Raw genomic sequence first — 15,835 nt, forward strand, 5'->3', positions numbered from 1 at the left:
GCTGTATTTGAATAAGAAAATTGGAAGGAACGATCAGATTTTACTGTTTAGGGAACATCCTTACTCCAGTGATCATTACTCTAAAAGTAAAGCTTGGGGGCGCCTGGGTGGCTCAGTTGGTTGGGCATCTGCCTTCAGCTCCGGTCATGATCCCAGGGTCCAGGTCCTGGGATCGAACCGTGCATCGGGCTCCCTGCTCAGTGGGGAGTCTGCTTCTCCCTCTCCCTCTGCCTGCTGTGTGCTTGTGTGCTCTCTCCGTCAAATAAATAAATAAAATCTTAAAAAAAAAATAAAAGTAAAGCTTGAAATGTGGGAAATGACATTTGTATGAGATGGCAAAACCTGACTTGTTTTGTTTTCTAAGGTGATTGATATGCCCGAACACAATCCCGGCAATTTGGGAGGAACGATGAGGCTGGGAATCCGAAGAACTGTTTTCAAAACGGAAAATTCAATATTAAGTAAGTTTGTCCGATCATTGGTTTTACGACAGCGGGTGTGGTTAGCATGGCTCTGCGCAGCCCGAGCCTAACCCTACCCCCCCTTCCACCTCACCAGCTTCCCCTTCCAGTAGCCCCTGGTGCTGCGCCTCTTCCTCCCACCTGCATCACCCCCCCCACCCTCGCCAAGCCCTTGCTGGTCCTCCTGCTTCTGGATTCCTCTCCCTGGCAGGGTTGGGAACCTGTGAATGCCCCTTCTCATTCGATGTCCACGACACCCTGCCCAGGGAGCTGCTTTGTAATTTACCGCCGCTCCTGGAGATGACCTTGCCCCCGGGAGCAAGTTCTCTCCAATCCACCATTCTCTCCACTACACTGAAACCAGCTCCCTGTTTAATTGGTTCATGTCTGACTGGTTTTAGCCACTAATTTACGAACTTCGTGGAGGAGGAGAGCAGTTATGTCTGAGAAGTAGATTTCTCTGCTCCCCCAGTAGCTTGGGCGTAGGGAGAGCAAAATATGATGTGGCTTGCCGTCTGCTATTTGCCCATCTTCTACTCCCAATAAGGTTATTCGAATTTTTGTGGCACTTTTCTTTCATAGATGAACATTTTATTTTATTTTTTTAAAGATTTTATTTATTTGACAGAGAGAGACACAGTGAGAGAGGGAACACAAGGAGGGGGAGTGGGAGAGGGAGAAGCAGGCTTCCCGCGGAGCAGGGAGCCCGATGCGGGGCTCGATCCCAGGACCCTGGGACCATGACCTGAGCCGAAGGCAGACGCTTAACGACTGAGCCACCCAGGCGCCCCTTATAGATGAACATTTTATATGAGACTAACTTAAAGTGAGAAAACCCCCAAAGCCCTGAATTCAATTTAATAAATATATTTTGAGTGCCTACTCTGAGCCATAGGCACCGTGCTAGATGCTGCACATCCAGCTGTGCCCGGGACAGCTGTTAGCCCTGCCAGCCTCAAAGCAGGTGGAAAGAGTGTGATGAAAGGGAACGTGCGAGGTGCCGAAAAGCTGGAAGGGGAGAAAGGGAACCAGGTTTCTTGGGTGTCCAGCATCATTCCCGTGAAATTATAAGCATATCTTAGAAAAATGCCTTCTTGAAGAAGAATAAGACCAGGAATATGGGTTTCTCCTTTATGGGTGAGAAACAGCTTCTAAGGAATATAAAGCTTCCTAGTAAGAATGAAATTTATTTTTTTATTTTTTTATTTTTTTTTAAAGATTTTATTTATTTATTTGAGAGAGACTGAGAGATAGAGAGCACGAGAGGGAAGAGGGTCAGAGGGAGAAGCAGACTCCCTGCTGAGCAGGGAGCCCGATGTGGGACTCGATTCCGGGACTCCAGGATCATGACCTGAGCCGAAGGCAGTCGCTTAACCAACTGAGCCACCCAGGCGCCCAAGAATGAAATTTAAAAAGGAAAAGTTTCAAGGCACACACATGTCTCTACTTTCTCTGGATAAGAAACCATTGCTCTCTAAGTGACTTTTTTTTGTTAAGAATAGAAGAATTTTTTTCTCTTCTTGGATATTAGCAGTGATTCCGCAGCTTTCTGATGTTTTCAGATCCTTTGAAACTTGGTTTGAATAGTTGTCTAAGAGACAAAAAATGGTTAGTGAGAAATGTAATGTTTTAAAATTGTATCTTCTGTAAAGAGTTCAGTGCTTAACAAACTAAGCTTTTATAAAAGAGCATAGTGTTCAAAATACTGAAAATTTGCGTCTGTCTTGATAGAAATAAGACTGATTTAGGGTTTGTTTTTCTTTACGGTAGACATAAAAGTAATGTCGATTTTTATGAATCTTAAACACACTAAGAGCTTGTTGCTTAATTAATACCTTTGGCCTGCTTTGAAAAAACATTTTTAAATAGCTTTATTGCGATATAATTCATATACCATACAATTCATCTGTTAGAAGTATACAATTCACTGTTTTTTATTGTATCCAGAGTTGTGCAACTATCACCACAGTCACTTTTTGAACATTTTTGTCACTCCAAAAAGAATCTCTGTTTCCTTTAGCTTTCACTGCCCCCCTCAACCAGTTCTCAGCCACCATTAATCTACTGTCTCTGATTTGTCTGTTTTGAACATTTCATATAAATGGAACCATATGCTATATTTTGTGTTTGGCTTCTTTCCTTTAGCATCATGTTTCAAGGTATATGCACATTGTAGCATGTACCAGTACTTCATTCCTTTTTGTGGCTGAATAATAGTTCACTATATGGTTGGACTACATTTTGTTTATGCGTTCATCACTTGATGGGCATTTGGGTTATTTCCCGGCCTGCCTTAAATTTAAACTGTGCTTCCTACTTTGCAAAAGTCATGTGCATATATGAACCTATGATCCCCAGGAGGCATAAGTTTTGCCCTCCCATTTGCGCCAGATCTTCCACGGTTCTCCAAAAGGGTTGTGTTGGAGACAAGAGATAAGAATATGACCACTGTGCATGGCTCTATTGAGTGTCATAAAAATATAAAAACAAATAGCACCATAGTATTTTGTGGGTTTCTTCCCCTAGTTGGTGTATTTCTTCTGAAGGATTTTTTTTTCGCTAGTCAGCTCATTACTTTTGTAGGCTTTTTTTTTTTCCCTATTCACATTTCTGCAAGATGCTAGGAACAAAATACATTTGCTTACATAGCTTCTGAAAATAATGTATAGTTTTGATGGAAAGCATTTGATGCTATTCATTATTTAAATTTGATTTATGGGCCGGTGATTGCAATGCTCTGGATTAAATGGAAAAACAGAAAAGTAAAGGGTTTTTTTTTTTTTCTTTTAGTAAAAGAGAATACTTTGAAATAGGACCAAAGCCTAAAGATATTGGCAGACACAATGGCTGGATTACTAAAGTGATTCTAATTTTTATATTCATCAGGAACAAATTCCTCTTTTTTTCTTAGTCACCTGGTCGTTCCTTGAGGTTCATGAAAACTAGGCATTTGTTTTTTTCTTTTTTCTTCGTTTTCAACCACTTTACTGAGGCATCATTGACATATAGACGGCTATATATATTTCACGTATGCAATGAGATGAGCTGAATTTGAGTTTTCTAAAGTGGAGATTACAGGTATAAATTGAGTTGGACCAAAGTACTAATCATCATTTGCTCTGTTTGTAAGAAACATGTTCCCAGAGGCTTACTCCTGTCCTGCATTCTGGATGTATGTGCTGTCCTTGCCTACAGAGGCTTTTTCTTATTAAAGGACTAAGGGCAGTGTGTGGGGAATTGTCAAAGCTGGTTCACAGGTCTTCACCAATAAGATATTTTTTCTGTAACACTTCACCTTAGTATTAATTGCACATTCATGATGTTTTCGAAACTTTGTCTATCATGCTTAGTTTTTATATAGCCTTTTGTTGTAGAATAATGTTTTATGTACCTAGTCTTTGTGTTTATTACTTGGGCATAAAATATTTCATTGAATTAAGGAAGCATAATCTACTGATTCATTTCTTATTGCTAAACACTGCAGGTTGTTTCCAACATTTTTTTTTTTAAAGATTTTATTTATTTATTTGACAGAGAGAGACACAGTGAGAGAGGGAACACAAGCAGGGAGAGTGGGAGAGGGAGAAGCAGGCTTCCCGCGGAGCAGGGAGCCTGATGCGGGGCTCCATCCCAGGACCCTGGGACCATGACCCGAGCCGAAGGCAGACGCTTACCCGACTGAGCCACCCAGGCGCCCCTGCAACCTTTTGTTAGAAAAATGCTGATGCAAACATCTTGACATCGTGTTTATATTCTTTTGATTGTTTCCTTAGGATAGATTTCCAGGAGTCAGACTATTCGGTCAAAGGGTATAAACACTTTTATGACTGATAATTCTGCCAGATTGTTTGAAGGAAGAGGTGAACCAGTTCATAGTGATGTTAACTCTACTGTACTTTTCTTGCTTTCTCTAGTCTTTTTATTATTTTTCTTTTTGCTCTCCTAGCAAAAACAAAAAGGGCCTCTATTAGAGTACTCTATTTTCCATTTCTTTTCATTACCACAAAGTGGAAGGTGCCCCCCACCCCCAAAATGTTGGTTTACTTGTGTATATACTGCCCATGTTCCTACTAACACTTAAACATGTGAAGGGGGAGATCTACCAGCCCAGAGTCTATAACCTACATGGCCTAAACCAGGGCTTGGTAAACGTTTTCTGTAAAAGCCCACACAGTACATATTTTCAGCTTTGGGGGCCACACGGTCTTTGATGCCAACAGCTCAACTCTGCCATTGTAGTGTAAACAAGCAGCTGTAGGCAAATATGTAAGTGAACGAGTGTGGCTACGTTCCAATTTATGTTCCTTTATTTATGGACACTGAAATGTGAATTTCATGTAATTTTTGGGCGTCATGAAATATTCTTCTTTTGATTTTTTTTTCAACCATTTGAAAATGTAAAAATCATTCTAAGTTCAAGGGCTGAACAAAAACAGGGGAATCCTGTTTTGCCTCAGAGTTGCCATGGCTTGCTTGCCAAACCCTGGTCTACACAAAAGAAGCACAGGCTGAATGAAGGGTAAGGCCCAGGCAGTGAGGCTGTTACCCTCCTGGGGAGCGTTCAAGGACATCTCCCAGCTTGTCCACTTGCCGGCCTAAATATCCTATTTAGTGTCAGAATAAGGTCAAGAGGGCTTTCGGAAGCCATCTGACCCAATCAATATTTTTCAGCAAGGAAATGGGCACAGAGGGGAAGTGGCTTATGGTCAGTGGGGTGGTCAGAACAGGCCCGGATCACTCTTCTTGCATAGTTCCTAGTCTTCTACTCCAACAGATGGCCCTGGCTCCACAGCCCACAGTTATAATCACTCTCCAAAATGCAACTCTTAAAACACTACTATTGTTAAACTCCTTCAACAGCTCTACCCTTCAGATATGTATATTTCATTGCGTGTAAATTACACCTCAATTTTCCAAAACAACATTTTATCTGGATACATAGATGGCAGGACTTGTCTCATAGTGAGACCATTACTTGGTTGATTAACTCATTAGATGACATCTGAAAAGCAGGGAGAAATGGTGCAGAGCAGGTTAAGTATTAAATGGGGTGCTTTGAAGAGTCAGAAATCTAGAAAGAGATATGGGTGGCTCAGTTGGTTAAGCGGCTGCCTTCGGCTCAGGTCATGATCCTGGAGTCCCAGGATCGAGTCCCATGTCGGGCTCCCTGCTCAGCGGGGAGTCTGCTTCTCCCTCTGACCCTCTTCCCTCTCATGCTCTCTCTCATGCTCGCTCTCTCAAATAAATAAATAAATAACATCTTTAAAAAAAAAAAAAAGAGGTATGTTTAGAGATGGAGTGGGTCGGGCTCAGGTGAGAGAGGAGCCAGGGAAAGCACCAGGGAGCTTTGTTATGAGAGGGTTTTGAGACTCCAAAAATAAACTTTATCAGTTTGCTTGTGGCTCTCCACCGAGTGTGAGACATGGGAACGTAGTAAAGTACAAAGCAATTCAGACACGGTTCAGAGCTCATTACGGGGATGGCTGACAACTTGTTTGATGGTTATTGTTTCCAAAATATTACAGTCCTCAGGCTTAAATTTTTTGGTCAGATCCCAGACATGTTGCTGAGAGATCCAGGAAACGATACATGTCTTTGTCTGTGCTGAGTGTGGTTTTCCAACCTAACGCCACCTACCAGAAAGAATATGCTTTTTGGACCATGCAGGTAGCATGTTTTAATGCTGCTCAATCTGGTGTGTATATGCACTGGTAGGAATGCTAGAGTCAACTCAATTTAAAGCAATCCCATATTTGGTATGCAGTTTGAGAAACTCTGTCCTCTAAACCAACACCCAAATGGTTAGGGAGCCCTTGCATTTAGAAACAGGAATCCTGCCGGGGTGGAAAGGTGCAGAGTAGACCTGAGTGCCTGGGGTAGGGGTGGGAGGTGGGGGGGTTGGGCAGAGGAGGGAAAGGGCCACCCCATGAGCATAGCACTGGGCTGCGGGGTTGTTAAAAGTGAATGGGTGCCATTTTGCCCTCTAGGGGTGTCCAGTCCAGTGGAGAACGTGGCATAACATTTTAGAAGGAATTAGAAGCCCTCTTCAGTGCAGTGTATGCAACTGGAGACCAGGCCCTGGTGACTTCCCATCAGAGTTCTGAGAAGATGACCCCTATCCTCAGGGCAGACAACCAGGGGACAAACGTCAGCTGGCAATGGAGGCTGGGAAGAGCTCCTCAGGATGATGCTGGCAGGGAGTGTGCCAGAGTCTAGGCTGGAGGAGGCCATGGCAAATGGAAATTGAATGCTTTAGGAGAAGACTTAATTCCTTTTTGGGATCTTCTCTGCATTTCCTCATAATAAGGGGGGAGGACTTGGCTAAAACACTTGGTTCTGCCTTACTGTAAGAGAAAAAGGGTTTTGTTCTGAGAGAACAGGCAACAGGCCAATTAGGGAGGTATGGAGTGAGTCCCAGTGTTAAGATCTGGGTTAAATTCATGGCGTTGGAAATGCAGATTGGTCAATCTCGAATTTGAAGGGACTGAAGGAAAGGGGGATATGGTGGAACAAATTTTCACTGGCTAGAAAAATTGCTCTTGCTTTCTTATCTTTTATCAGGGCATGGGTAGAGAAAAACAGCTTCTAGTTCCTGGTGTGATTAGATTGTTAGGAAGTTTAAGAAAATAATCATGCCATACAAAAAGCCTAGGTTCGGTTAATGAGGTGATTTACAAAACAGTTTAAAAGAGGCCACCAGGGATTTAGGGACGCTGAAAGTCCATGCCACGGTGAATTTGTCGTGCCGAGACCTATGGGAAGGGAGCGCGGTGGGCCTCCTGAGCGGAGTGTGCCCGCTGGCCAGCCTCCCGGCCTCCCTGCTGATGGGCCACGCTGCAGGGTAGCTGTCTGCCCTGCTCCTTCTTGCCTTTTGCTGGGGAAACCCTTCTCTAAGGTGTATTTGTGGATATGGGGGCTTACAGGTCTGGGACATGACGTAGCTCCTTTAATCATGACAACAGGAGGCATGTCCCTTACTGAACCGGCTCTGTGCCAAGCATCTCCCCCGTGGGAACTAGTGGAGTGGTTAACAGCCCAGCCTCATTGCCCCGTTCATTGGAGGCCCCCTCCAGTCCCAGCTCTCAGTCCCTCGCTGCGTAGCTACTTACTGCATGACACTGAGGTTTCTGCATCTGGAAAACGGACATCAGAATGCCTCCTGCCTCATGGGGTTCTTGTGAGCGTTAAATCAGTTATACATGTGAGTCCTTCAGTGCCTGGCACAGAAAAAGCACTGTTTGAGTGTCGCTGTTAGGATCCTTAATGTGAAGGGTATATTCCAATACAATGAGACCTGTGAGTCTCTCAAAGCTCTGGGTATGACCTAGTATTAAAATACCATGTGATGATGACCAAACAATGAATCATGGAACACTACCCCAAAACAAATTATGTAATATATGGTGATTAACATAACAATAAAAAATTAAAAAAAAAATACCATGTGATGGGGCGCCTGGGTGGCTCATTCAGTTAAGCGTCTGCCTTCAGCTCAGGTCATGATCCCAGTGTCCTGGGATCGAGCCCCACATCGGGCTCCCTGCTCAGCGGGGAGCCTGCTTCTCCCTCTCCCTCTGCCTGCCTGCCTGTCTGCCTACTTGTGATCTGTCTCTCTCTGTCAAATAAATAAATAAAATCTTTAAAAAATAATAATAATAAATAAAATACCATGTGATTCAGTAATTCCACTACTGGGAATTTACCCAAAGAAAATGAAAACACTAATTTAAAAAATATATATGCACCCCTATGTTTATGGCAGCCAAGATATGTAAGCAACCTAAGTGTCCATCGATAGATGAATGCTTCAAGAAGCTGTGGTACACACACACACACAGAGGAATATTACTCAGCCACAAAAAAAGGACAAGATCTTACCATTTACAATAACATGGGTGGACCTAGAGGGTATTATGCTAAGTTATGTAAGTCAGACTGAAAAAGACAAATACCATTTGATTTCACTCATAATGTGGAATCTAAAAAAACAAATGAATGAATAAATGAAAAGCGGAATTGTATAGATAAACACAGAGAACAAACCGATGGTTGCCGGGGGGGGCAGTGATGGGCAAAATGGGTGAAGAGAAGTGGGAGATACAGGCTTCCAGTTATGGAATAAATAAGTATGGGACTAAAGGTAGAGGGACTACAGTCAGTGGTATTGTAATGGTGCTGCATGGTGACAGACGGGAGCTACACTCGTGGGGAGCACAGCATAACATAGTATAGTCGTCAAATCACTATGTTGTACACCTGAAACTAATGGAACATTGTGGGTGAGCTACACTCAAGTAAAAACATTTTAAAAAAAGAATATAGTAAAAAAAGAATGGGGTCTGCTAGGACAGGGGGAGGGGAGAAGGGGGTGAGCCTGAGGAGAAGGGGAGCAGGCATCCTCCTTGCGTTACACGTTCTCTCCAGTCCCTCTGTTCTAGTCTCCTTGCTCCCTACCTGCTAATATGGACTAGCCGAAGCATACAAAAAAGTCTAAGAAAAGAGATGTTAAAAATGGGATAAGAATACGAAGTCGGGGTGGGGGGGAAAGAGACACAAGCAATGAAAAAACATGTAACGCTGTAATGTGGCGTTAAAGGCAAGGATTCACATTTTAAAAATAGAAAGGGAGCATTTTTATACTAGCAAGTTGAGATAAAAGCAGATCACAAAAAATAAAATTAGAGAAAGAGGAGGAGTTTAGATGCTCAAAAGAAATGAGATGTTTTATAAAAACTGAAGAAATGGTATAGCAAAATCCAAAAGTAATAAATAAGGAAGGAGAAAGATAGTCGCTGGCCCCGCTTGCGCACTTTCTAAGCATCAGTAACGAGGACGTTCTGTGCATCGTTTCGGTTATTCCTTTAAACACCCCAGGACCCGGTCGGATTTTGCACGAGACAGAAAGGCATCTTAGCCAGCTTAAGTCATCTGTTAGAAAGTCACTCAGCTGATTTCTGAGCCTGAACTCTTGACCACCTCACTCTATCAAATAGCTGGACCTTAATTAAAGAGGGAATAAAAAGACCGAAACAGCTCACAGAACTGAAAGCTGCCTTGTGCTGAGAGCCCCCAAGACAGGGTTCCACAGGTCTCGGGGGGGTGTCTTGTGGGAGAAGAGCAGGGAGTGCAGAAAGTGAAGACCCCACCTCTGGCTTCTGAAAGCCAGTCTGAAACCACATGCTTGGCTTGAGGAGGGACACAGGCACTGAGTCAACAAAGGACTGAGCCGGAATGCAAACGCGTCCAACAGCCAGGTGTAAGAAATGCCACAGCTTAAGCTCAACAATCAGTGGCAGCTACATCAGGCCTTAGCGTTGGAGAGGAGGTAGGGAATGGTGGGGACTGGGGCAAAGTGACAAGCACTTGACCCCTCAAAGGAGTAACCGCTAAAACGGATAGTTGCATGAAGAACTGTGGATTCACTGTTGCCAGTCTTCTAAATTTTCAAGAGAATCTGGAAATCTGGAGTTTTATGAGAAATCTCCTGGTTTCTAAATGTTGGCAACTTATTCATTTTTAAAACACTGTGTGTTTGCCAACACCATGCAAACCAAATACACCAAATATTCTATACCCTGGGCAGCCTCTTGGGATCTCTGAATTAGACAAACACCAGGAGACCCTTGCACATACACAGAGAACTCTAGCCCCTTGTAGTGCCTAATTAGCACAGGGCACGGGTCCGGGCAGTCTTAAAAGTGAGTCAAATTAAGGCATTGGTACAGCAGTTAAAAGATGTTTGGGCAAAGGCAAGGCAGTTCTGCCTAGAGGGAAGAGGTGACAAAGCCCGATCGGGTAATGATTTTACCTTTTGGACGTGCCATGGGTGATTTCTTCTAGCCCCCTGGAAATAGGAAATGTGGAGCCCAGGTGGAAGATAAGGTTCAGAAGATACAGAATGGGGGTCAAGAGCATAGGGGGGATGGCTTTCAGGAGTGAAAGTGGGGGAAGAAGGGAGGGTACGGTTCTGGGCAGGTGTCCCCAGTTGAGGATGAAGAGCTAGTAAATGGGGAAGGAGTAAAGGTCACAGATGGGGAAAGGGGGGGTTACTCACGTCCCAGCTGAAGACACATCTGCTGCATTTTTTTCTGAGAGCAGTTCAGTAAAATAACAGGAACAAAAAACCAAGTTGCAAAGGATGGGGATGGGAGGTTTGGATAAAGGGTAAGTTAGGGGAAGAGTGAGCAGTGGGGGCAGGAATGGGGCTGTATAGCCTTTTACTTTTTCAAATTTTAATTGTGGTAGAATACACGTAACATCAAATTTACCATCTTAACCATTTTTTAAAAAAGACTTGATTTATTTATTTGTCAGAGAGAGAGAGAGCGAGCGCACAAGCAGAGGGAGGGGCAGAGGGAGAGGGAGAAGCAGGCTCCCTGCCGAGCAAGGAGCCCGGGGTGGGACTCAATAGCAGGACCCCGGAATCCTGACCTGGGCTGAAGGCAGACGCTTAACCGACTGAGCCACCCAGGTGTCCCCCGTCTTAACCATTTAAGTGTACAGTTCAAAAAGAGAGCGAGAGAGAGTGTGTGTGTGCACACAAGCAGGGGGAAGAGGCCCAGAAGGAGAGGGAGAAGCAGACTCCCAACTGAGCAGGGAGCTGGATGCTGGGGGGGCTCCATCCCAGGACCCCCGGATCAGGACCCGACGCGAGCCCAAGGCAGACGCTTAGCTGACTGAGCCACCCAGACACCGCGTCCCCCCCACTTGCTTCTTAAGGGAGCATGAAGCTTATGTGCAGTTAATCTCTGTTGCATTTGATTTTGCCTCCAGAAAGACTAGGATAGAAAAGAAGACTGTGTTGCTTTGTTGAGGATTTCCCCCTGTGCCTAAGATCATCGTAGGGCACGAGTGCTTGATAAATCCATCCAGAGAACTGCTCCTCACAACATGGTGTATCTACCCCTCAGTCTTTTCACTCCACGCCCAGATACACTCTGCAGTCAGCCGCAGCTAGTGGCTTGCCTTGTCACTGATGGTCATTGATTGTCCTCCTACAGCACTTTCAGCAATAGTATGGATCAGCGGTGCCTAATCCGGAATGCACCCGGAGTCGCTCGTGGTGCTTTGTAAAAACCCACATGCCCAGGACCTCTCCTGAGAATAACCAAATCAGAATCCCTGGGGCCAAGGCCCCGGAATGAGCAGTCTTGGTTTTATTTTGATTTTTTTTTTTTTCAAATAGAACTGGACTGGTAACATTCTGAGTTGACTCTCAACATATAGTTATAAAGGAAATTTTAATTTTTTTCATGGATATGGCAATGGATTAGTTTTATAAATTCATTCTTGACAGATTTGTAGGTGATCAGGGAAGAATTGGAGTGCATGAAACAATATTTCCAAAGTCCTAAAAACATGTTTTGTTATATACCATATATGTATATATAGAGAGAATGAGCCATTCATTAAACAAATATTTATTTATTTATATATTTAAAGATTTTATTTATTTGACAGAGAGCAAGAGAATACAAGCAGGGGGAGTGGGAGAGGGAGACGCAGGCTCCCCACGGAGCAGGGAGCCCAACACAGGGCTCAATCCCAGGACCCTGGGATCATGACCTGAACCGAAGGCAGCCACTTAGCCGACTGAGCCACCCAGGCGCGCCTAAACAAATATTTATTAAGTACCTGCTTCTGTGCTAGACACCAGTTGACTGGTTGCAGGAATTGAGGGGATGGGTCCTTATCTTGTCCATTATCATTATCTTGTAGAGCGTAGGTTCTGGCTTCCATTCTTCCTACTTGGATTTCATAGTCTAGAGATAACACTAGCAGTCACATGGTTTGCTTACGGTTCCAAGCGCTTTATTTAATCCTCACAACAACCCTATGAAATAGGACTATCACAATCCCCATTTTACAGATGAAGAAGCTGAGGCAGAGGGGTGAAATAATTTGCCCAAGCCACACATCCATTCAATGGTGTAGTGCAATTTAGAGCCAGGTGGCCTGGTTCCAGAGTCACTACACAGCCCTGTCTTCCTGTCACTTTTGTGATACCTTCGCAAACCCAAAATTTGCCTTAAGCCAGGCAGTATGTGCCGGCCATCTCGCTTCAAAAGGTTGCGCTATATCCTGCTAGTCCTGATGACTCGAAGATATAATTCCTTATATCCTAACTCGGAGATGTTTGCCATTTTCTTCACCATCTGTTAGTATTTTGGCTCTATTATTGGATTTCGAAGTCATCTGTTGTAATGGAGAAAGCAGAGAAGAAATTTTGGACCATAGGAAGAAAAGATCAATCACAAAGTCAGAGGTCCTAAGGGAATCAGGATCCTCTCGAAGTTAGGTCCAGAGCTTTCAAATGATTTTTCTTGTAACTTCACAATGACATATATGCTTCTATTTTTTCCAGCTGGTCATCATTGTGCTATTAGTTTCCATTTTTCCTTTCATTTTTATGAACCGATAGTTTGAGTACAAAGGCTCTGTCTTGAATGACTGCACTCTTGGTGGCATGTTGGAGTTCTCTCAAAGTAGCTCCCTGTCCCCACAATTTCCAATTTTTCTAGAATGCCTGTGGTAAATATTCACTATGACTAACATCATCTCCAGGGAGCTGAGTCTACGTGGACAAAATTGCAAAATAGAAGTTCAGTTGTGATAGATGTTCATACCAAGTCATAGGAGAATGCAACCAATTTGTGCTTTCTTTATCCAAGTCAAAAGCTCAGAGGAGACACGAGGCATTTGGTCTCTCTTGGTTCTCTGCTCTGCAGCCTTATGGTGTCTCAGAGAGTCTGACAATCCCCTGCCTGTGGAACTGAGCCCTGCTCCCGACTCTGTTGGAGTTGGGCGATGTGTTCCAGCACTGGCGGCAGGTCTTCTCCTCCCTTGGCTGTGTGCCAGGGGCCTGCGGCACGAGGGCTGGCTCTGAGGGAGGCGTGGTTGGTTCCCTCCCAATGCTCCAGGGCTATCACCCACTTGGTGGTAGTGCGTCCTGCTGCTCCACATGATCGGGGCGGGGGGGGGGGGGCTCTTCTTGAGAGGGGTCTGGTGACGGATGCCATTGCCATCCACCTGACACCGCAGTCACTGGACCCCCCCCCCAATTGTGCCCGTTGCTGAATAGGTCATGCCCAACGTGCTGCTCGGGCCTGCGGCAACCACGGCCACACAGGCACATTTTAGCGACACATGACCGCCAGCCGCGCACTCCTGGTTAAGAGCTGTTGGTATAGATGTGCTCTCATTTAATCCAGCACTCCTCTGCGCCTGGTGCTCAGCTTGTTTCCAGTTGTTCACTGTTAAAGAACGAGGCAGTGCACATCTTTGTGGTGAACGCTTGTCTTCGTTTCTATTTTCAGGGGTAAATTCTTAGAGGCTGACTTTTTAGAGTCAAAGGACAGGCATATTTTTAAGGCGGGGTGTAAACCAATTATTTGGCCAGTACACAGAGGCAGCTGGTATGGTGGAGCAAGTGCGGACCAGGTGTGAGGGGGCCTGGGCTCAAGATCGGACTGTGCTGCCAGTGGGGCGGGGCTTTGGGCAAGTCCTTCGGTTTCATTTCCATTCCTTCAGTGTCATTTTCTTTTGTAAAATGAGCCCTGTTAGGAGTCTGCACAGGAGCAATGGTGCTCAGATGTTACCCCGCCTCTCAGTACTTAGGGCAGGCAGGTGTGGAAAGGCAGGACGTCCATCTGTTGGACGTCACGGTGGACTCGTATAACGGAGGGCTTCCCTTTGTGCGGTGCTGATGGCTTACTTGAGAATTGCTGCAGGGTTTCCGAAAGCTATTGCTGTTCTGTACTGGAAGAGAAGAAAATCTAGATGACTATCTGGAGTCCAGGTAATTTTGAGGCCTCTGATCTATGGCTAGAGGTCAAAGAGACATCCTCCACACATATGTTCTGGATGTGGTTCCAAAGCTGATTACTTTGATCTTAATTTCACTCTTGTATCTTTACAGGGAAACTTTATGGTGATGTCCCTTTTATAGAAGAAAGACACAGACACCGGTATGAGGTACGGCCTACAACTGAATGACTGCGGGGTGTAGGTGCCTAGGTCGGAGACCTCCAGTGATTACACGCGGGCCTCCGGGAAAGGCGTCCGGCTCGGTGCTGTCCATCGGGCTCAGGGAACTCATGCCAGATTTACCAGAGGAGGGCAGTTGGGACGGGGACACTGCCCTTCTTGGCTTTTCAAAGGCAAAGTCTTACCTATCTGCACACAGGACACATCAGTGTTCTAGGTTCCCCTAACTGTTGTCTCCTAGACCGAGAGAAGGGCATCGTCCTTCTCCTTAGTCCTTTATTTTGGCAGGTTTGGGAAAAGAGAACTTACATCTTCTGAACCATATACCTCTCGGGATAAGGAGGCATCTCTGGCTATCCCATAACGGATTCTTCATTTGGGAACCTCTTCGGAAGTCTCCATTGAGCATGCGGCTTAGTGTCACATGATTAATAAGAGTTATCATTGAGATTGTCACATGAGAAGCATAGGTTCCTCAAAATGCGGGCTGTCTATACCAGGGTTATTGGAGTATCGATTATGATGCTTTTGGTTAGTTAGAATCAAAAACCCTGCTCATTATTCACTCAGACCAGCCTCAACAATAAGGAAATTTGTTATATCAGGTAATACGTAGTTCAGAGGCTGAGTAGGCTCCAGGCGTGGTATGATCAGGGCTTCTACTATTTCTGGGATTCTATTGGCCTTACCTTTTCTCTGTGTGTTTGCTTTGCCCTTAGGCTGGTCTCTCTCCTAGCTGCAAGGTGGTTACCAGCAGCAGCTGAGGCAACACGCATCTCTCTTAGACATGGAAGTTTTTCTTCAGTCTGACTGGATCAGTATAGATTACCTGCCCACCTGTGAACTAGTAACCATCTCAAGGGCAAAGCTAAACCAGAGTTAAACCTGGGTTCTTGCATCATTCATCAGCCAACAGAGATAGCTTTATCATGTTTGGCTTAGACTAGTCAGGGCCAACTTCTAGAATGGGGGAGATGGAGTCCCGTGGGTCCTGTGGGGGTGGCGTAGATGCCGGAAAAAGTCAAGGGTTCTGTTTGGAGGGAGGACCAATGGGAATCGATGTCGGGTAGGCTACCAACAGTGTCACTACAATTAGGGAGCAATTTGCTGAGTATAGGCCATTTTTGGTCTTCTTTCCACTGGGAACCGGCCCAACTGGTGGGACCAGAAACTATTGAGCTGCTTTGCCTAGGTGGTAGCCAGAAGGTGTAAGAAATACTGTGCACACATTGGTGTGGCCATCCATTCCTGCATACTTATTTCGTATCTGATATGCACTAGAGATGGAAGGGGGAAAGACACACAGTCTCTCCTGTTAGGGAGCTTACATTCTAATGGACAGGACACAAAATAAAATAACAGATAAAATAAGTACAGATGAAATCAGA

At 44.8% G+C, this 15,835-nt stretch overlaps 1 protein-coding gene across 3 annotated transcripts in view; it reads left to right on the plus strand.

Annotated features, from left to right (window-relative positions):
• CTPS2 (CTP synthase 2) overlaps window positions 1-15,835 on the plus strand; it is a 100,891-nt gene that overhangs the window by 65,841 nt on the left and 19,215 nt on the right. For all 3 annotated transcript variants that reach the window (XM_027609178.2, XM_027609177.2, XM_027609179.2), the window contains exons 14-15: window positions 365-461; window positions 14,380-14,435. In XM_027609178.2, the coding sequence (XP_027464979.1) occupies window positions 365-461; window positions 14,380-14,435 (153 nt within the window). The remainder of the gene's footprint in view (window positions 1-364; window positions 462-14,379; window positions 14,436-15,835) is intronic.

Source organism: Zalophus californianus, chromosome X (assembly GCF_009762305.2).
Source record: "Zalophus californianus isolate mZalCal1 chromosome X, mZalCal1.pri.v2, whole genome shotgun sequence".
NCBI lineage: Eukaryota > Metazoa > Chordata > Mammalia > Carnivora > Otariidae > Zalophus > Zalophus californianus.